Genomic DNA, 23,997 nt, shown 5'->3' with positions numbered 1-23,997 from the left:
TATGATCATTGTCATTGTCTGTTGTTAGTGTGTCATCGAGCAAATTGTCACCGGTAGACATAATTCTTGTTTTGTGATTACAGTGTCAGTAATTCTTGTGGGTCAACACTCAAGGTTAACAAATCTGGTGTTGTGTCAATCCAACACTCCTTAATTATGTCCAATTCTAATCGCCTTAGCCACTTTTCCGACAATTTACTATCAGGATGAATTCCGTCTCTTAAGAGATTAAAATTAAAAGATTGTCTTCCACGACCTCTGACCTTTACAATGTCAAGGTGAAATTGGAGGGTGTTACGGCCTAACGATTGATTTAGATCAAAAATTTTCTGGTTAAGGAGTGTTATTTCTTCAACTAGAAACTTATCTGTGGCTTCAAAATATTCAGGGTGGGGATGGCCTAAGTAAGAATTGTAAATTTTTGCCGAGTACACTGGAACTGTAAGGAATTTTATAGAGCCTTTATTGGTGATGACCAAACGTTTTAACCTATGAAATTGCTCCAATATGTGTGTACTCGCTTCACCTACTGAGCTATATCGCAATTCAATTTGCCTTTGCCTGCGATTAGGCCCCTTATGTATTTTTTTTGTAATATCACACACACCTAACCAAACATACACAACAAGTGGCCTGTTTCCCTTAGACAGTTTTTCTAACTCAGGTATTGCCCTATCAATTGCAGTGGCAGTAGGTGACCCTGGATAAGTGAGAAAATGCAGTGGAATATTATATGTGTTGTGATGTGTTTGAAGGCAGTTTCCCAAACTATCTGAAATCAACACAGGCAATTTGTCGATTGGGGAAGAGGGAACTTGAAGTGGGTTTTTGTCTAAAAATTTTGTGATGCTTGACAAACTCATAAATAGCAAAAATTACCCCTCTTGATCTATTGATAAATGTAATGATGATTTTGCAATGAATAACACAAATATTCAGAATGCGGATTCACACAATCTGATACAAAATTTAATAAATACGCAAACAGGCTATCTGGACTTGTCCCGCCAAAATCGTGCAATAACAGAGGAGCGGATTCACACTTCTTTGAAACGCACGTGGTCGAAATTAAACCCGACTGTAAAATATTCAATAAAACAAGTGCAAATTCACGCAAAAACTTAGCTGCATAAATTTACGACACTTCTGACACCAGTGTGGTGCTTCTGGTGTGGGTCCTAAGTGCACCACGAGTTCCGAGCTGCCAAGGAATCAAACAGACGTCCGATACTTTAGAAACTTTTATTAGAACTGACTTATGACGTATACAAAACATTTGCACTCCGAACCCGACGCCGAGCCCGACATTAATACAAATTCACTACAGTATAAATACCAAAATTCGAGGAAATATAGATAATAAAACAGTATTAAGATTTTTAATTTCCATTCTAAAAATACAGAGTATTAATGTGTAAATTAATTACTTTTCCGCAGGGTTTTAAAAATGATAAACCGATTTTTAATTGCACATTTTTGGTTCTGCGCTGCTTTCTTACACCAGACAGTGAAATATATATATGCTAAAAATCCTATTTAAATGGGACGGAAATTTAAATTTGCAAAAGAAAAATAGATATACGAGGGTTGTCCTAAAATGTCGTAGACAATGTTAATAACTTTTTTAACACATGACCAATACAAACCAAATTTTGCATAGACATAATACATTCAATGTTCTTTAAAATTGTGAATTCTATAATATATATCTTTCATATTTATTATATTAGGACGATTTATATGAAGGCCGATATGGGCTGTCATCATACGACCAAAATTCGGAATAATTTACGCATATAACTATTACATGTACATTTGTTTTTATTTCTTTGGTATTATGTAAAAGATTGATCTAAAATTTCAATAACTGAAACCAGAATCAAAATCTTAATAATATGTCAAATTTTCATACACTGAGCACATTTGTAAATAGCTTTAGTAACAGACGACTGGTGGCATGATTTTCAAAGTGTTGTTCGAATTGAGATTGATGAAAATGACGTCGTTGAACGCGTACCCGGCGAACGGAAATGTAATAAATTGTTTTTAGTATGTTTTATATTCATCAGAGACAGGGGAAAGGAGTGGCGAAAGGACATTACACACTACATTTTAATAAAGTAAAGAAAAGTTGTTTTTTATAGTATGAGATTTAAAGAGTTTTTCCTCTATATCGAAAAAAAGTTATTGCATGTAAAGTTGAGTACTGATTCTTTAACACAGACATTTGGAAATGTTCTGGGTCATGAACGTCGTCAAGCAAGGTGTATTCTCCGTGTCTCAAATGTAGGGTGATCTTTCAACTAATTCAATTTTGACTAAAACTCTTGTTTCAAAAAACGGACAGTAGTGAATTTGAAATATTCCCTTAATCAAGAGTTGTTTTTCACTATAACAAATATTCATTTAGATGTTAATAGCCTCATGTGAAGCAGAAAAAGGGACCATGTCATTGTGAGAGACGTAAATTACGCTTGCTTTCGTAGGTGCGCCGATGTACACTTACACGTTTTCTTTATTTTTTCACAGTTTTCTCATTAAATGTGGTATCGTCATGAAACTTGAAATACATGATCATAAAATGTCACTCTTTGCTATGACAAGGAAAGAAATTTGATTTAGCAAAGAGAAAATAAAATATGTTCCCTGTCTATGATTTTATGGGACACCCCTCGTATTTTTAAGGAAAACATTACCTTTGCTTTTGGGATCTGTTGAGAAGAGGCTTGATATATTCCAACTAGTCTCTGGCACATCGTCTGTTGTCCATCCTATTTCTTCTTTTTCTTCCTTAGACAATTCATTCACGGTTTCCCAAAGCATCTCTACAAAAACCTCTAACAAATCAGAATTTTAAATATGTTCCGCATTACCTAAAACGAAACTTGAGTGTTGATTTTCATTGCTGCTGTAAATGTTAATGGATTGGAGGTTTTTATGGCTAGTTATCATCATGATTTGATTTGAAGGTACATTGTTTTTGCTCAATTTTTGCACTATATTTTTTCCAGTGAGTGTTGATATATCATTCTGTTGTTACTATTTTATAATTAAGCAATCCATAAAAACAACACTCTCCTGAATAACTGTGACCGGTCTTTGTTTACAATGTCTTGCTTCTGTTTTGTATTGTTTTATGGACTTATGATGATAATGTAGATAGTGTTGAAAATCTTTCCAGTCCAAAGTGTAACAACGTTAATGTAATAGGAAAATTTAACAATACACAGAGACGTACGCGTGGTCATGAGCATTTAATATTTTTTATCTTTCATTTTTTAACTTTATGTTAACTCTTAATTTAATTTAGTATTGATCAGTTATTGATTAATCCTTTATTTTTTACTACATACAAGTAAAAAACAAGCTTAATGTTTGTTTTACTTTATGATGCATACTGATGGAAATACTTCATGCTTGTTTGTAGTTTGATACTGTAAATGTATTAAGCTTTTTACGTCAAATCCTATTGTGACGTCAACAAACCCGCGATCTACCTTAACATTTAATGAAAGACAATCAAAAACAAGACAAGGAATAAATCCAAGAGATCTGATGTTTGTGTAGTCATACCCAAAATGTGGGCAAATACTTGCGCGCCAGATGGATGTTTAGTTGCTATTTACAAACTTTTTTCAGAAATAAGACCCAATGATTTTTTAAAACCTGATGATCCATTTTATTTAGCTACGCATACTCAGCAACACGCAATGTCAGTCAAAGAGCAATGGTTTAAACGACCTCCGGTTGGCGTCAAAAAATTAGCATCTTTAATGAAAAGAAAGGCAAATGCAGCTGATATTGGTGGAGACAAAAAAAACTCACTGGAAAAAATCTAGTGCAAAAATTAAGCAAAAACAATGTACCTTCAAATCAAATCATGCAGATAACTAGCCATAAAAACCTCCAATCTATTAACATTTACAGCAGCATCAATGAAAATCAACTTAAAAGTATATCTGGCATCCTTTCGAACTCCGCACCTCCTGTAAACAACCCCGGATCCGCCACATTCAATTGGACACAAAACAGCTGTACGAAATATCACAACATCAAACACTGGAAGTTATATGATTATTAATGTTTCAGGGGCATTCAAAACTTCTTGACTAGAGACATGCACGACGGAAAAAAAAATTGTAATCATATATGAATGTTCAAACAAAACACCACAGAAAAGGCAGCATGTTATCTTTGACAAGGAATCGGATGACTGAGCTGAAGTCAATAATTATTGTAAATGACTTACATCGTCAAATTTCACATTATTTGATAAATTTTAACAAATTTTTTATTCATGGATTTAAAAAAAATAAATGCTTTTTTTCTTTATTTTTGTACGAACTATTTCATACATCGTAATATGATATTATTTATTACGTTATTTGGTCAGGAGTAACCGAAAGGGAACTTTGAATTAGAAACAAAGACAAAATACACATTTATAGTGAAAAAAAATATGTGATAAAAAGGATCTCTTATGGTTTGTGCTTTTATCCAACACTTTGTGTTTTTTCTGTCCCCTCGCCAAGGCTCAGGGATAGAAAACACATAACGAGTTGGATAAAAATCACAAACCATGGGAGATCCTATATTTATCATTGAGTCTAATGCTGACTGACGTCATCATTTCCTAAGTTCTTTTGTTCTTTTCATACTAAATGTTAGTCCATTATTTATACACTGAATTGACGACGGATTTTTTTGCTATTTCCTGATAATGGCAGGGGAAGCGGCGGCCAGGGGATGCCCCTACCTCCATGACAACTGCTCCCACCTCCTCTGATGTTTTAAAGGTCTGTGTTTGCCTTGCTTCTATTTTGAATTGTTTTATGAACTTTGATTTTAATTTATATTCCTTATATCCATGTCCTCCATGTTTTTTTCTTAAATAAGGGTTCCTATATAAAAGTATTGTATGAAGGAAATGGAGATAACGTACAGTATTCCATCTCAAAGTCAATAAAACAATACAAACTAAGAGCAGATCAAACACGGACCCCCGAAACATCAGAGGTGGGATCAGATGCCACGGAGCATTTTTAATACTTGAAAAAAGAAATCGAACAAATTTCATGGACTTGAAAAAAGTAATTAGTAATTAATTACAAATATTTTGAAATGCTTATACAATCATCACAAAGTATCTCATTTACTGAAAAATGACGAAATAATCGAATGGAAAATTGAAATCAAGGTATTCAATCCCTGATAGCAAAAGAATCAAAGAAATTGAAGATGTGTTAGTGTTGAATACTCGGTTTATTCAGACATAATTCTCATTTATTACTATATATTAGCGAGTAAGGATTGAATGTATCCTAATTTAAATCCATGAGTTCAGGTAACTTCTCTTTAATTAAAATTAATTATTAAAATCAATTTTAAAATACTTATCTGGTAAAAAAGAAATGTTTTAATTTCTATTTTTAAAGTTTTAATGCATCTTTCGAGCAGAGTGTTTAATGATATTCATTATGTTTGATCTTTTGCTTTAAAACTAAAATAAAAAGGCTTTTCCCCATAGACATGCAATCTTTGTTAATTAATTACTGCTTAGCTAATGATGTTTTTTTTTTAACTTTTCCTTGGGGAATCCTTTTAAGCTGTAAAATGCTTTAATATAATGTCACATGATAATATATTTGATAAATATTTAAGGGAAGAAAATTAGTCCAATTTGGAATTGAAATCTTTAATAGTCAAATTCAGAAAATTCTTCTAGTGATAGAAATATTCCGATAGTCAAATCAAAATATAATAAAGTGTCGTACGTTTTTGTTTTTTCTCTCTCTGTAAATCTCAAAATCGGTGATAAATATTTAATTTAACAAGCTATTAAATGCATGCACAATCAATCAATCTGAAAAAAAAATATTTTGGTCAAAAGCCTTTCTAATATAAACAAGAGAATAAAATGTTATTTTAAAACTTATTTTTACAGCTCAAGTATAGATGTCATTATTGTTATGTCAATCTAACACATCCGATAGTGCTTATATATATATATATATATTTTTTTTTTTTATATATAATTTGAACAATAAGAACAGAAAAAAATATTATTTACACCTTTTCTGGAAAAACCTAGATATAATAAATTTTGTCGAAACCGCAGGATATTTTAGCTTTTGAAAGACACCGTTTTAAAATCATTTTACATTATTTATTTAATGATATGCCCCTGGTTAAAGAAATTTATTTATAAAGATTTAACTTTTTAAATGAAATTGTTTTCATATCATTTTACTAATTTTATAGATAGATTATCTACAACGATCTTGGACACAGGAACAGGTGCCCGTAGCTTATAATTGTCGTCATCACGATAAGAGATGTGTAATTTATCAGCTTTTCCCAAAAATCCGCGCAATTAACATAGAATATACAATAAATATATACCAGATATATACACATTGCAGCTCATCGATACAGCAGGTAGGCCTTTCAACTAATTTTTCAAGTTGTACATATGGTAAAAAATCATTTCAGATATTGATTTATAGGTACATGGAATTATCAAAAAAGATAATAAATTAGGCACACCTTTAATCAAATAATTTTAAAGTTTAATTATTAATAGTTGACTACTTCGATATTGTGTTTTAAGGACAGACAACTCAGGTGCGTAAAACGACCAACTAAGTGCCGATTTATGACTTATCGTTTTTAGGAATGACATATAGGCTCCTTTTCCATTGGTATTGTTATGTACACAAAAGGATAACCTATTCCTTAAATTGTTTTTATACAAAAGTGTTGACCAAAAGAATGTGAATGTCTTCACTTTACCTGAAATAACAGGGTCAAATGAATGGGGAACAGATTATTCAACATTTAAGCTCTCATGGACGATTATTATGAAGAAGAAAATATAATGTCATGTTTTTTGTACACACACTTTTGCGCTTCCTATAAAAACATATACATATTTACAAGTAAATGCTATAATTAATTATCTTATTTGTGTTACTTACCATGATGAAGAACGACCAGGTATAAAAATTGAATTAGGTTAGAATTAAACGGAAGGTAGACTTAAATTTTTATTTTAATTTAAAAATTTACTTATATGTAAATAAACGGTTTCCGCAACTGTATAGTAAATAAGTTTAACATTAGTGCTAAATTTTGACAGCAAAGAAACACTTGGGAAATGCTAAAAACTGACTTGTGGATAAACCGTTCTATACCTGGGACTTGCTCTAAGCAAGTTAAGCAACTTATTATCATTCATAACAGCGAACCCTAGCGGCACTTGAAAGACTGTTTTAATCCGTGTTTTAATTTTGTGTCAATATTAGAGGGATAGATAGGGGGTAATTTTATCGACCAATCAGAAGAGATACTTTTGTTTTGTCTTCATGTAATATGTTACACAGGGGAGATTAACTTATGTGTTGTACAAATTTTCATTTTTTTTTCAAGAGTGATCTCCACTTTATCTTATGTATCTTTTGATTATCTGTCGACATTTATACATGTATAATAAATGACAAAGAGCTTGAGTCAGAAAGTACACAAATTCGCCTGATTTCAAAATAGGACAATTTTACCTCTAGGTATATCTATAGACTGTATATTTTTTCAAACCAATTTTCTTTTTTCAATATCTCTTTTATATTTTCTGTAAGAGGTCTTCAAAATAGCATATGTATATGGCCGAATTTCGTACATTTTACGGAACGTCATAATGACGTTGTGAATTTCAACACATCTGAGTTCTCATAAATAAAGTGTAAATATTTATTAATTGATGAGAATTTAACAAAAATGTATATTACAACATATTACAGATAGTACTTTGATATTTTGTTAATAAAAGATAACTTAATTTGAAATTATAACGCGTCAGGTGTAAACAAGCATAGGTACATGTACAAGTGAAAATGACAGCGTGTCCGTTCAGCACCCATGTGTTTATCGCTGAATACGTAAATAATTATGTTCCCCAAACGAAGTTGGGGAACATATTGTTTTTACTCTGTTTCTTATTATTATTATTATTATTTTTCTTCTTCCTGGGAAAATTTTGTCCACGAGTGATCTTGTAAACTACACGTCCGACTTAGATGAAACCTTTTTAGGGTCAGTAGGCATGTTGTGTAGACTTGCCGAACGAAGGTCATTTTGCGCGCACGTGCTTGCAAGAGCGAGCACGTGCAACACATAAAATGACCAATATAATGGATATTGCTGGAACTTTTCTATTTTTTGATGAATTTTTTTGAAACTCATAATGTAAGGATACATTAGTAGTATTGGCATGGTCAAAATAGCAAGATTCACGCGCATGCACGTGCGCTTCGCTCTGATTGGGTCAAACTAAAGTCTCAAAATAATCCTTTGAAATTTTGAACATAGCCCTACATAATGAAGATCTACAGCATGATATATAAAAATTTTCATGAAAGCATGCGCATGTGCGCGTGCTGTAATCTGATTGGCTGAAACTTTAAATGGCTATATCTCCTTTGTTTTTTGACGAAATGCTTTGAAATTTAAAGCATAGTCATGCATTAAGATATCCTACAATATGATATAGAAAAAAAATCATGAAATCACGCGCATGCACGTGTGCTGCAATCTGATTGGCTGAAACTTGAAATGGCTATAACTCCCTTGTTTTTCAACCAAATAGGATGGGATTTAGAACATAGATAGATATAAGGGACTCCTACAAGATGGTATGGCCATCATGCACGTCCGTGCATTTGGAACAAGTGGAACTAAAAATACACTTGAATGAGTTTGAATTTGGACTGAATGCTTTAATATAGTATATTAAAATATATAGATAGTGTAGACAAGATGATATGGTCATAACACACATGCATTCACATGCGCACGGGTGCAATGCTAAAATTTGAATATAATTGGTATCCTTCTGAGAAAACATTGTTAAAGTAAAAAATGCACAGAGTGTGTCTTATTTAATGAAGCTTGCAGGGAATATGGCACCAAAAGGGAGTTGGGGAGCGTTTGGGGAACATCTGTAACGGTTCCCGTTACAATTAGCACTAGTTACATGTAGATTCATTGTAACGTTTCATTATTAACATTGATAATGTTTTAAAATAATAAATTCATTTATGAATTACATAAACTTTATGCATTTGATATTTTAATCAACCTGTATATATAAAGCCAATTCCAGGAACGTATAGCAACTCGGGGATGTTAAATGTTAAGGTAAAAATAATACTGGTCACACAATTGATTGCGCCCATGGAAAAAGGGCCCTTTTTAGCAATTTTTATGCATTTTGAGTTTTTCACGGATTTTGGTAGAGTAAGCTTAAAAGTTGTCAAATATGAATTTTTTTGTCCTATATACGTCCACTCTAAGTATTTTTTTTTTCATTTTAATTAAAGATACAAAGATAACAAATTCATAATGATGTCGTGTTTTTCAACAACGTCAAACGTTTTAAGAGTGAACGTAAAATGATTTTCTTTTGTAATATTACTACGGTAATTAAAAGAACTTTACATAATATTTACCCGGTAATATTTGCACATGCGCAATATTTTTTTCTCATCGTCTCTTTTAATTATTAATAATTTTTAATAGTTACATGTATATAGATAATGGATTCAGCAGTGGTGTTTAGCATATTATGAGCGAGTGTTTGCTTAACATTTCACTTTTTTATGACATCAGGGGGAAACCTGAACAGCTAGCGGGCGACATCCATTCAGTCTTTTTGGAAACAATTATTTTCTCAAACAAAATATTTACTTGTAATCCATACAACAGTCATTTGATAAGACTGTAGAATTCATTAGGAATTATTATTATTGAACATGCATTGCTCTCAATAGGTCAAGATGTATTTTCTTTGCTTGATTTCAGCATAAAACGATATATCTTTGGTTACCATATATGTGAAAATTAATTTAAAAAAAAAACTATATCTGGAACAATAATACGCTACCTCAATGCTACTGCAAAGTTAAAATTTATTATCTTTTTCTTCTAAATTTTATATAAAGATAGAAAAATTGCGAAGAATGGTAACATGTTATTACGCTATACAGTGAATAAAAAGGAAATTCGATTGATTCACTGCATCTATAAGAATGTCTGTCTGCATGGGGTGAATAATGACACTGTTTTTTTTTGGAAATATAAAGGATACGCGAAATATTTTTCAGTCTAGCAGTTAAAATATTTTAATATTTACAAATCAGAAAGGTGGGAATTTCATAAACAAATGAATGAGCTATAATCTGCACACAATTTAATAGATCTACAGACCCAGAATTAATGTGTGCGTTGGTGAGGAAAGGGGGGGGGGGGGTAAAAATCTAAATGGCAGAAACTTACAATTCCTCCGAACATGACTTAAAATAAATAAATACATATTTTTTACCTGCCAAGTTTTAGGTGCACATGCGTAGAAAACACTGCGTATTATGTTTATTCCTCATAAGTAAGACACTAAAGACAGTACCGGTATTCCATACACATTCTTCAACGAAGAACACCTCTGAAGAGGGTACCACGTGATATTTTACGCACGGACTTTTGAAGATATTCTTTTTCTCAAGAGTAATCATTCTCATGTTATCACGATCATCAATTGGCTTTGCAAAGTAATAAATTGATTTATTAATTTTCAATAATCTGTACAGCGTGTTTGTTGACAATCACTAGACATGGTTGAAGTTTCAATTTTCCCTTTCATCTTAATTTCTGCTTTTCAACATTTTCAACTATTTTCGACACTTGTGTATTTTTGAGCAATACCTATACTTCGTTGAACGAATACTTCTGAGAGCAGCATATCAGCAAACTTCTAATGCAAGAACGCCGCTAAATCAGAGGCAGATCCAGTGCAGGTGCCTCTGGTGTGCGCACCCCCACCCCACCTTTTAGATTTTTTAAAAACAATATTTACTAAACTAATAACACATAATTAAATGGTTTCCTTATTTTGTGTATGTGAGGGTGTGTGTGTTTGTGAATTCAACCCTATGGCAGGGTGCCCCTAATCTATTTTTTATAATTAGGGACGTAGCAACGGGGGGGGGGGGGGGGCAACGGTACTTGAACTATTGAAAATGTTCACTGAAAGGTTGGTCGCCCCCACACTTTATACTAAAGTAAAGTAATATGAGGGATGATATATGGTATTGTAAGCTTAAAAAAATGGATATTGAAAAGGATTTGGTAGTTGAAAACGTTAGGATTTTCGACTTTGGGCAATTATCCTTAATTTTTTTTTTTTTTTTTGCTTGTTAAGTTTTTTAAGGAAGTTAAAAAAAATTCTGTGGCTGCCCCCTCCCCCCACTTTCAAAATCGATACTACGTGCCTGATCTTGAATTATTCCTTACATCCAATCTATCGAAACATCATTTATTTATTTAGGGACGGACTGCCCTGAAAGACTTCTTGGACCTTATGATGAGCCATGTCGGAAACTAATTTTTACCACTCTTTTTATAATATATATATATATATATATATATATATATATATATATATATATATATATATATATATATATATATATATATATATATATATATATATATATATATATATCAAATTTATTCATACATCAAACACAGAACAGAAATGTTTCCTCCTTTTTGAGATTATTCTGATAATAAATTGATAAATTTTTATTTATATATAAAGGCCGGCTAAATATTACAGTGTTCATTTATAACCTATATTGCCTTTTTAACAGGATTCTTATAGACATCCCCAACCTTAGAGCATACACATGGAGGCCACATGCAGACTTGGGCTGACATATTTGAAAATCACGATTTTATGAATATATTTAGTCATTTAATAAAATTAATTTTTAAAAAGCATAATCTACAAATTATTGAAATATTAGTGGACCTCTCTCTCACTCTCTCGCGCGCTCTCTGGAACATGACTAAATGAAAAATATCAATGTCTGAGCAAAATATAACCATGAAAAGATACTGAGTAAACATAAACATCCTGACCTGTAGAAATTTACAAGTTAATCACTCGCGATCTACCCCATGCGCGATAATGATTATGTGACACACAGAATACATATTGAAGCCTATGTACTAAGTAAACTTTAAATAGTAATAATGTTATTTCTTTAAAATTTTCAAAAATTGATATTTTTTGAACATTTAAAGTTATTGATCTAGATCTATAATCACCACGAGTACGAAAAATATAAAAGTTCCCAAAAAACTTTGACGTCATTTTCTGTACATTGTGACGTCACGAGAAAATACTGACGACTTGTCAAATGATGGGAGAGAAAAAAAGCAAATAGACCTTATAAATACAGTCACGTGCAAAAATTATTCGGTCAAAAATGGCGGCGTGTTTACACTTACCATGGTATTAAAAAAAGAAAATGACCTTGCCCTCTTGATATCACATCACAGGAAGTAGATTTGTATAAATTTAGAAAAATTAGTCACATGATAAATCACGTGACAATATTTTCGTCTGCTGTTTACAAATTTAGAGCAATTATAGCAAGAGTAAGAAAGATGGGTCGGAAAGGAAAAGAAATGGGGTCAGATGTGAAAAACATCATCGTGGAGTTAATGCAGAAAGGTTATTCTCGGAGAAAGATAAGTGAAATGTTACAGTTACCTAAATCAACAGTTATAGACGTTTGTAGAAAATTTTGTGACACGGGATCTATTGAAAACAAACCCAGAAGCGGCCGACCTCCAAAAATCGGGCCCCGTGACTATCGGAAGTTAGAGAGGATTGTGAAAACAAATCGTAGATGTTCACTTTCTGATATAACGGCAAAATTTAACGAGGAAAGACCAGAACCAGTTAGTAAAAGGACAGTACAGCATAATTTGCACAAACATAACTACCGGAGAAGTGTTTCTAAGAAGAAACTGGTTATTAAAGAAGTGAATCGTAAGAAGCGGCTTGCTTGGTGTCGGGGGAAAAGACGATGGTCAGTAGAGGACAGGAAGCGTGTGATTTTTTCAGATGAGAGTAAAATAATAATGGGTCATGATGAAAGGATAAGAATTTGGAGAAAAAAGGACGAAGGATGGAGGCCGGACCTTGTTCAGCAGAGGACTTCTCAAGCGAAATACGAAGTTATGATATGGGGGTGCATTTGCAGGGAGGGTGTTGGAACTATGACGCCAGTAGAAGGAAATATAAATGCTGCTAAATACCAAGATATATTAGAGGAAAACCTATGGCCTGTTCTCGCAAGACATTTCCCTCAAAATGGTTATTATTTTCAGGATGACAACGCACCCGTCCACCGAGCCAGGTCAACTCAAGAGTATGTAGCTAGAAATCGAATTAACTGTTTAAGTTGGCCTGTTCAGTCACCAGACTTGAATATAATAGAGAATGTTTGGTTACACATAAAAAGAAAACTTCAGTCACGCACTGCTGCAATAAAATCGAAAGACAATTTGATCGAGGAAATTCGGCGCATATGGACAAGTATCACGCCTGCTTACATTAAAAGCTTGTATGGCTCCATTCCAAATCGGATTCTAAATGTAATCAGACTTAAAGGACACCTTACGAAGTATTAAATCGTAAGTAATTGATTATTTTAATTTTCAGAGCATTTTCGTTGAAAATTCAGCTTGTAGATTTTTTCATACTACCGTTGTCAGTGTAAACACACCGCCATTTTGACCGAATACTTTTTGCACGTGTCTGTAGTTATAACCTTGCCACTTTGGAGGACTTCTGTTTAACAGTGGTCCACAGTAGACATGCAGATGTGGAGAGCATAGACTAACGCGAAAACATTTCTACATTTTATTGTTTTTAATTGAACTGAGAACTAGGCTATATTAGAATCTGTTTAGCCTACCCTAATTACCACGCATAAATAATGCATTTATGCTAAAAAAAGGATTTATGGTTGTGTTTATATAATTAACAGTAACTTATCTTATGAAAGATCTAATACTTGCCATGCAGAGTTTTATTAACATCGAATTATATAAAGGTAAATTTGCTTTCTGCATGCGCAGCTGAGCAAACGAAATTCGTAAATATTAAATTTACTCATGGGGCGCATTCCTCTCGGAGAAAAAAACTTGTTGAAAAATACACGTAAGATACCAATGTTTGATTTTATACTTGAATTTTTTTCCGAGAGGAATGCGCCCCACTTGAAATTTTAAAGTGAATCTGTAAAATCGGTGAAAAATTCCGGAAGAGTCAAAACCCTTATAGGTTTTAGCCGTTACGATAAAGAAGCCAACATCCGGTTTGACTAAAACTACCCATCCCTGCATTGACGAAGTCGAGTAGATACGGAAACCACAAATAGTTTTCAAGAAAACGATGATTTATTTTTTAAGAAATTCACAGGCCGTATATTGTACTTTCTGACTTTTGTTCTTCATCCATCAAACTTCATGTTTGAGTTACTCTCATATGGATGTGATATGGTCTACATCAGGTTATAGATATGTGCAAAAATCTAACTTCAGTAAACTTTAAAAATTACAGTTAAATTACACTGGAAAACATAAATAAACTTCTGTTACAGAACATATGGAGAAAAAATTAAATATAATGGCAAGGCTACCTCAAGTGTAATTGATACATAATATCTTTCAATGTCAAAGGTTTGAATTTGTTTGAAAAAGGACTATTTTATCTTTGTTTAGAAAATTTTATACATACATTCAATATTCATACAAGAAACTCATCCAACAGATTTATTTAAAGGAAAGTATGACTCTAATTGGATAGGTTTATTCATATGAGCCTTTTCTGATTCTGAAGTGTTTCCATATTATTTCTTTAAGAACAAGATAAATATTATTAATATACACAAACACGTATCTGCATAACTTACTCAGATTGTCCTTCATGACATGGTAGGCTGTCATGACGTACTTGCTGCCAACTATAAATCCTGTTCCAACTGCTCTAACTGCATCACTTCCAGTAAATTGTATGCGGCCTACCCGTTTTCCCATTCCATATTTCCCTAAGATCTCGGTATGCACATGTGGATTAGAATTATCCAAGAGTTGTCGGAAATCTTGACCAGTTGAAACTGCGGAAAAATCATTTTCATTTAAATTCACATTTTCAGTCTTTTTTATATAAAAAGGTAATAAAACAAGATGTGTTTGTAAAACAATATGCGCCCTGTAGCAACAAAATTAAAAAAAAAATGTTTTTAGCATATAGGTCACAATCAAGGTCACAAGATCTTGGTGTCATTTGAAAGAAGTGATTGGTGAAGAATGCATACCAAATATGAAGCCTCCATCTCTCATAGTTCAAAAGTTATGGTGAAGGTTCAACAAAGCTATTTTTAGCATATAGGACACAGGCAAGGTCACAAAGTCATTGATCTTTGTATCATGTGAAAGGACTTAATTATTGGAGCATGCATTCCTATTATAAAATCTCTATCTTTCAACATTCAAAACCTATGGCGAAGGTTAAAGTTTGCCGACAAAATAGCCATACTAGTATTTAGCAAAGGTCTCAAAGTCATTGACTATGGTCTCATTTAAAAGAGCTTAATCTGTGGTGTATGCATACCAAATTTTCCCCCCGCCCTTTTTATGAATGTAACAAAATAATAATTGTCACCCTAATCGATTGGGATTTTTTATGAATGTTACAAAATAATACCGAAAATCTGGAAATTTTTACGTCGATTTATTTTTGCGAATTTTGGTCAAAAAGCTGTTGATTAATTTTTACGCTTCAAATTTTTGCGAATTGTCACTGGCGCTTAAAATAAAAATCACTGAAGATTTTCAAACCAGGTATTGTTTCAAATTTGTTTGCAGTTAGAATACCATCAATTTACTCGTAACGTGGCAAGAAATCGCTCCAAAACAATTTTTATAAAATACATGTAAAAGGATTTGTACTGAAAATAACTTCTTTATTGATTATAACAAACATTTTAGAGTTTGTGTATGCCTTTTAACCTAAAATATAATCCAAATGAAGCAAAAAATATAACTAATTTTCTCAACGTTTGGTTTCTCACCTACTTAAATTTACATACCGTATTTACATTTGGAACTCTCTAGTAAATGTTAGTTATCGAGCTATCGCCCGCGTTGATACACGGTTCTAAAGATAAAATAACAGTTCTCTCTTTATTGGCAAAATACTTAAAAAAGGGGCATATCGCATCAGTGCTTGTCAAACCATCGGACGATATTGCATATAATGAGGGCAATTTACAGTCACGGGTAATTAACTTGTATTTATAGTAGTATAAACAGGTTTCTTTTAAAAATGACCAGTGGTTACCGACGCCTATTCTCTGAGTTAAAAAAAAGACACCAGCTCTCAGAAAAAAAAATCTTCACATGTTGATTTATTTGTAAGAAAAATATTTTTGCGAATGCAATGCAATTTGCTAAAAATTTATCTACAGTAAAAATTTCGAGATTTACGGTAATAATTGTCACCCTAATCTAATGGAATTTCAAAAAAAAAATATATAGTTCCTGCACATAATAATTATAATACAACCAGGGTTCTCCGTCATTCCAATTATAACAGTGGCGCAAGAATTGCGCTGGGTACTAATATTCGTGAAGGAACACCAAATCAAACCGAAAAATAAACACAGAAGGCTTTTTTATCAATATCAAGCTCAATTACAAAATGAATCAATTATCTTGGCAAAAGTATTTAAATTTGCACTAAATTCAGTGATATTTTGCAAACCATGGTCTTGGAAAACACATTCCGTTTTGTTCAGGTTTGTGGGTGGAAGGAAGGTTTGTGATTTATTATCTCAGATAAGTTCATATAAAAACATCAGGAATGTATTAAATAAATTTTATTGTGGCGAATATACCAAATGTATCAAATTTATAATACACAATAACAAGCTGGAAAATTTTTACCGACCCAAGATGATGCTGGAATATTGAAAAAGGCAGTTGCAACCAAAGCACCTTCAGGTGTTTTTATTAAAAGGATAAGTACCAAAAAAGTAAGGCAGTAATGCACTTAACTTTAAATATTATATCGAGGGATATGGTGATTGTATCTGCTTTAGGTGCCGATTAGTCGTTTTAATGATTCGACAGAATGATATTATTCAAAGTACAGATCCTAAATTATTAGCTTCAGAAATTAAACTGTGGCAACGGTAATGCATGGCCGCTATACAGGTGCAAAAATAATTGTTTGCTATCATTGCTAAGATTTAAGGTATCCGACCCATATTAGGACCAAAATTCTAACCTTAAATAGCAATTGTTTGTAAAATATCCTGATATTGCTGTAAAGCACTTTAGAGTAGAAAGGGATTTACCAAGAGAAATTTTCTAAAATGTTATTACCTAAGCAGAAATTAATTATTGAAGATTGAAGTCTGTGGAAAGAAGTTAGCTTTTTAAGATAAAAAAATGAATACTTCCAATATCAAAAAATGCTGTGGTGGAAAGATGTATTTGATCATTGGGAATAGAAAAACAATTAAAAATATTTTTTTTTTAACCAGACAGACTTTTTTGAAATTAATTTTTATTGAGTAAAATCAAAGGAAGATAACTCTTCAAGGGCAGGAAAAGGTAATAAGTTAGGACATGTCCCACTCTTACATTCTTATACTAAAAAATGAAAATTAGTTCTAACTACACTGAATATTCAGCCCATATGTATCTATTATGCATTCAAATCCATTGAATCTGAGGCTTATATGGATCTGATACCTTAAAGTTAGTTTTGGGTACAATGTAGCAGACAGAATAAATGCAATACTGAGAGTGCATTGCCATCACTGGGTTATTGTGTATTTCGGGAACACGAGAATTATTTCGGTTCTTCCCGTGAAGGGGAGTGTGGCCTGAAATTTGTTCACGACGGCGTTCATTCGAACAAACAAGGGGAATTGAATTCATATATGAGTATAGAGGGGGGGGGGGGTCAATTTAAGCGAAAAAATAGTTTCCAGAAAATGGAATGTATGTCTCAATTTTGTTAAATTCGATGAACGCCAATTTCTTGCTTAAATATTGTTCTAATTTACTTAATTTTTTGTGACTTTATCATTAATATAGGCATGATCTAGGTACACGTTTCAGGCAGTCAAGTTTGAGCCCGTTTGCCATTGTAGTTTCAGCGTTAACCTTCAGATAGCGATTTTTTCCAATCGTTTTTTTTCAATTGATTTTTCAAGGAATGTATCTTAATGCCTTCCAGATATCACAGGACGAAAGCCCACTTTTTAATCAATCGCTTAATGGTAGCTAAATGGTGACTTAATGGTGCTTAATGAAGTTAATTCCTTTAAGCCACCATTAAGCTGTAACTTATAGGCGCTTAATGTCCAAACTTCATTAAGCTACCATTAAGCCACCTTTATGCTGAGCTGAGTGGTGACTTATTGATCAAACCTCATAAAAACACTTTAAATTTACGCATCTTATATCAAATCTTTGAACTAACTTGTTAAGTTAAATTTCAATATCATTTACGCAAAAATTTCAATTCATAATTTTGTTCGATCGTCATTTCAATATAGCATTCTTGTCAACATCCATAAACTCGGTCACTAAGAACAGAGTTAGTTATAATAGCCACAGTGTACAGTATATCGACTGGTCAGACAATAGACCTTAAGGACATACGCAACGTACCTTACCTACTGGTAATTTTTCAAGATATTCTAAATTCAAACTCACAATACCATTACATGATCTTAGACAAAAAATCAGCATGCGTTACCAGGGGTTTTGAAAAGATATCAAATTGTAAAGATTTTTGCATTATTCAAAGAAAAATGCACAAAAATTACAAAACATAAATTCAAAACTTTTTTTTCATCAAAAATTATTTTAGAAGAGGTGTACAAATCCATATGTAGACATTAAAAGTATTGCACACGGGTCCTTCATTTAGTGGAACTCTTCAACTCCAGGGAAGAACCCAATAAAGTTCAAACTACATTGCGTATGACCTAAATTAGGTGTCCACCAGTCCCCGGTTAACTAACAGGAAGGTATACATACACAACGTACATGTACACTGACAGATTTTGCTTCCTATTATACATACACAACGTACACTGACAGATTTTGATGATAAATTATTTTTACAAAACTTAAATTTAACGGAAGCATGTAACAAATTAAAAAAATTATGATTCCTTGTAAAAAGGCAATTATTTTGATACCCATTATGATACAAAAAAAAATTTAACTGAATAAGGTATTCTAAGATAAGTTTTTGTAAACGTAACCAGGTAACTCATGTAACTCTTACCGTATGCAAGGATTGTCACTAAATTTTAAACACAGAAACCGTAAATAGCCGCAGCATATTTAAAAATAGTAGAATCTGGTATTTTTTTTATCTTTCTTTTTCAATAATAGATTTTTGTGTTTTATCTATAATTAAAGAGGCTGGGGGTGGCAGCCATTTTCAGATTATTTCGATCCCTTTGAAAGAAGAGCTCCATATAAAGATATAGAAAATGATCAAATTTCAAAACTAAAATTTTTAAAAATTTTCCTTGCAAAATGATATTTGACAGCTTAAGATACCATATTTAAAAAACTAAGTAAAATCCGGTGGCTAGTTTGTGATTTATTTGTTGACCCCCAGCCTCCTTAATTTAGTTTCAATCATGATTCAATGCATAAATCTTCGAATAAAAGAGCGAAACATTTATTACATCAATTTAAATGCCGAACTGAACGGTTTAGAAATATTAATGGTATATAAAAGCCTTTTAAAAAGATCCATAAATAAATTTATTTATCTTTTGATTAATAAATGAATTCAAGAATTTGGTAACGGAGAAGAAAAAAAAAGTGTTACAGGTCCAAACAATTTTTTTTTAAAAATAAGGGTTTAATATTTTCACATGGAGTCATACACGGTGATAGCCCTATGGTTAAGGCGTTTGCCACCTACCCTGAGGGTCGTGGATTCACGCCCTGCTTAGGGCGATTTTTTTTTTGAATTTTCGCATGTATGCATGTTCGGTTAAATGCGTTCCACACTATCCTGTTTTATACGATGTAAATGAGCTTCCTTAGAAACAAATTTTCTCAAATAAATCCCAAAGTTTAACAAAGAGACACGTAGAACTTGAAATTAAATTTCTAACTTCCCAGCAAATATCATTTGCAACAATATTTCAACCATAAACCAATTGAATAGTAGTCAATCTTTGATGTATATGCAATGTTGAAATTGTACGTTGTATTATCGATGAAATTTTAATTTAACATGCAAATCATATCTAATAACCTTGATTAAAAAAACAAAAACGCTTAATTTATAATTTCTAACGTCTTTTTAAAGTTAACATTGACAATAAATGTAACATATTTTTGATAGGAGATAACAAAATCAGTTTAGATTCTTTTTGCAAAAGTAGAAAAAAAAATCTTTACTACAAGCTCAAGAAAAAAATCCTTACTACAAGCTCAAGAAAAAAATCCTTACCTTTTCTTGGATTTTCTTTATGTAGACGATCCTGAAAGTAAATGTTCACAATCATAAATGTCAAAATAATGTAAAACTTGGAAATATAATAGCAACTAAATAAAATCAGCCGTTTCACACGTCATCTATATAATGAGATGGAGCTTTTTAACTTGCTGATAAGTTCGTTTTAAAAGTTTTAAAGATAGAGAAAGGTTGGCTAAATTGAAACAAATTGTAAGCCGTAAGATTAAAAAAAAAATATAAATAAAAATAAATATATAAATAAAAGCCGATGTAAAAAGTACTCCGCATCTGCAAGTGGTGGCTTCTCCATATAAGTGAAACATTCGCGAGAGGGGCACTATGTGATAAACAATCAAACAAGAAAGAGTAAAAATTGTGGTATCAATAAGGGAAAAACGATAAAATTTTATGTTCTTGTACTTGAAGACTAAGAAAAAAATTTACAAGAAATTTGATGAAAGGACTCATGTTGAATTTGTAAGAAAATAAATACGCTGGAGAACTTGTGCAATTTTGGTTTCTAAGTTTTAAAAGATTGAATTAAAATAAATATTTGAAAGTGTGGTATATTTTATTAATTTTTCGTTGTATACATGTATTATGTTCATGTATTACAAATGTCATTCATTATATGTTTAAAATCTAAAGTAAACGATATCTTATATTTTAAATAATTAAATCTTCGCAAACTATTTGATCACTCCTCGAATATATACACACTTTAATTAATGAATTATTTCCCTTGTCAATGAATAATGTCAATCATTGTACTTTTATACTTAAATATTTACACTTGTTATTTTGTTAATATTGGTGGGTTATTTCCATTATTTCCATTTCTTCATCTGGTAAATACAGTCTTGTCAGAACCCTCAGTTATTTGTTCTTCCATAAACCACCCCTGTTACAAAAGTATTCAAACGTTGTAATTGCCACTGATGACTCTCCGCTAACTCAGAATGTTTCAATTGAAAAACCAAGCAGAGACCAGATGATGACCCCCCTCCCTGATGTTTCTTGATCGAGGAGATCGGACACACAAAGACAACTCATTCTAATTGAAATGAAAGGAAAATTCAAGGACTAAGATAGTAAAGTCAAGTAGGTTCCAATTTTTAACTATTGTAAAAAGAAGTTTCAAACGTCTAAATGCTGGGCAGAAAAAAAGGCAAGACAGTACCAAAATAAAGGCCAAATGGGCTTGTAAAATCCAAAGAGACCGGGTAGTCAAGATGTACAACAGAAACCTTTTATCGCAGATCCACTTTCCCTTTTAAGTGATATAGTGAACATTAAACTTTGTTTTTTCTATTTTTCAGAATAAAATTATCACAAAACTCACCTTCATTTTGTCCATAATTTTCCTAATGGACACATCCTTATTTGCCACCTGGCTGCCTACAATTTTTTCCTGTAATTCGCTTGCAAAGACCTTTCCCTTCTCCTTGCATTTTCCCTGAAGGTCTTCTGCCTTGTCCTTTGCATCGTGGAATGTTTTCTTAAAAAAACAAGTAGATAGTTTTATTAGGTCAGCCTAAGAGTACAAAATCGGCAAGAACAAAACCCAAATCATTAAGCAGATTAAAATTAAGGGGATACTAGAATTAAGAAAAAAACATTACTGTCAGTTTAACCCTAAAAAATTAACAAGACGAAACCGCAATAAAGTAATAGATGTAGTGCACTTAGGGTAACAAATGAACATAGCAAAATTTTAAGATTAACAATACATTAATAATTAACAAGGAGGATCGACTCTTTTAAGATTTTATTGATATCAGAAAAAATTTAAATATAATAAATTGTTTTTGCTTACATACACAAAAACATGGTTACCCTCCCCCCACACACCCACTCTGACACCCCCCCTCCCCCACACACACACACATATGAAAATGTTTTTCAACATTGCTTCTCAGAAGTGGTGTTATCTGCAAATTTTGAAATAAATTCCATAATTCATTAACATTTATAGGCAAGTGAAAATTTGAATTAAGTCTGAGTCTGTTTCAGTTTGTTTCAGGACACTTGGGCCTGATGATTTGTATGTCCATGTTTGCTCTGCTCCTGCTTTGTATTGTTTTATGGACTTGTGATCTTGAATACTTTTCCTTATCTCAATATTTTTCATTAGAGCAGGTCCAAGATATTTATTTGTTTATATGCAAGTCAGTTTTTAGCGTTTCCAAGTGTTTCTTTGCTGTCAGTAGAATGCAGTGTTTATAAAAATTAAGCTCTACATTTTATCAACAAATGATTTAAACATTTTTATTTCTTTTATCAATAGGCTTTTGCTTTATTTTAAAGTTATTTATCAATAGTGCGGACACTGTTTAATTACATTTAAGTAAAATTATTAATTAAAATAAAGAGTAGAATCTACCCCCTTACCAATCCTAACCCGATAAAAGTTTCATACTCGCTCGTTCTTCATGCTTAGTAACAAATAAGATAATCGATTGTTGCATTTACTTGCATATAAATATATTTATTTTTAAAGACATCAGAAAAAATGCACAGGCAAAAAAAAAAAAAAAAAAAAAAAAAACACGACTTTAAATTTTCTTTTTCATACCATTTGTCAAAGAGAAATAAACATATTGAATATAGTCTGCTCCCCATTCATTTGAACCAGTTATTTCAGGTAGAATGAAGACATTCTCCTTCTTTTTGTCAACACTTTTATGTACAAAACAATATATGTAACCCTTTTGTGTATTATACATAACAATGACAATGCTGGAGCAGCCTATATGTCATTCCAATACTCGATAACCCATAAATCGGCACTTTGTTGGTCACACTTGAGTTTCCTGTCCTCAATACACTACCTCGTACATGTTGAATTTTTAATGAGTTAATTAAAGGTATGCATAAGTTTTTATCTCTTTCTCTCAATGAAATGTTTTTACTCTATGTGCAACTTGAAAAATCAGTTGAAAAACTTACTGTTAACCGACGTTGAGTAAGAGGCATTGGCCTTTTGAATCACTAGTTTTAAATCTAAACTTACTTTGAGGCTGTCCATACCGACAGTAAAATCTCAAACTCCTATCCAAAGTATTGAAGTTCTATTCCAATGTGATTTATCCCTGGTTTCTCACTGGAGTAACATGTATATTTTTGCCGCACTTGAGAATTTTATTCAACAAGGTTGACTGTCTAAAACGAAACTGTTAAGGAATTTCCGTTTTGAAGATTCTCAGAAGTAACGGGTGATTTGACACTAATTACAATTACGTGTTTGCTGACCGAGCGGTTTCCCCTCGAGTTGTTTCCTTTCTATCTTTAATATGATAGGTTATTAAAGGTATATTATGTTTTTGCACGTGTAGTATAAGTAGATTGTTGTATATGACAAATGGTTTATCCCGTGGAGTAGTGTTTTTTGTGTATATGCGATGGGAAATATTTTTTCTATCTTTCCAAATTTAAATAATCCTCTTCAATGATACAATATACTGTAAGATTAATTTCAGTAAACGATTGAGACCCTATTTGTTTATGTCATTCATTTTATTTCTAAACATTTATTATCTTAAGGTATTTCAGTGATTTTTGCTTCCATCCTTATGATTTCT

The 23,997-nt window shown here is 32.1% G+C and overlaps 1 protein-coding gene across 1 annotated transcript in view; it reads right to left on the bottom strand.

Annotated features, from left to right (window-relative positions):
- Window positions 1–23,619, bottom strand: part of LOC134243088 (uncharacterized) — a 39,129-nt gene extending 15,510 nt beyond the window's left edge. Inside the window, exons 1-5 of the mRNA XM_062725308.1 lie at window positions 23,430–23,619; window positions 21,759–21,914; window positions 20,411–20,441; window positions 14,820–15,023; window positions 2,697–2,825 (exon numbers count right to left, since the gene is read on the bottom strand). Of these exons, the coding sequence (XP_062581292.1) occupies window positions 2,697–2,825; window positions 14,820–15,023; window positions 20,411–20,441; window positions 21,759–21,914; window positions 23,430–23,444 (535 nt within the window). The 5' untranslated portion in view covers window positions 23,445–23,619. The remainder of the gene's footprint in view (window positions 1–2,696; window positions 2,826–14,819; window positions 15,024–20,410; window positions 20,442–21,758; window positions 21,915–23,429) is intronic.
- Between the last annotated feature and the right edge of the window lie 378 nt (window positions 23,620–23,997).

Source organism: Saccostrea cucullata, unplaced genomic scaffold (genome assembly GCF_032062105.1).
Source record: "Saccostrea cucullata isolate Sc308-1 unplaced genomic scaffold, CSIRO_AGI_Scuc_v1 ctg973, whole genome shotgun sequence".
NCBI classification, from domain to species: Eukaryota; Metazoa; Mollusca; class Bivalvia; order Ostreida; family Ostreidae; genus Saccostrea; species Saccostrea cuccullata.
Note: the sequence above shows the minus strand (reverse complement) of the source record. Positions and strands in the feature narration are given on the sequence as shown.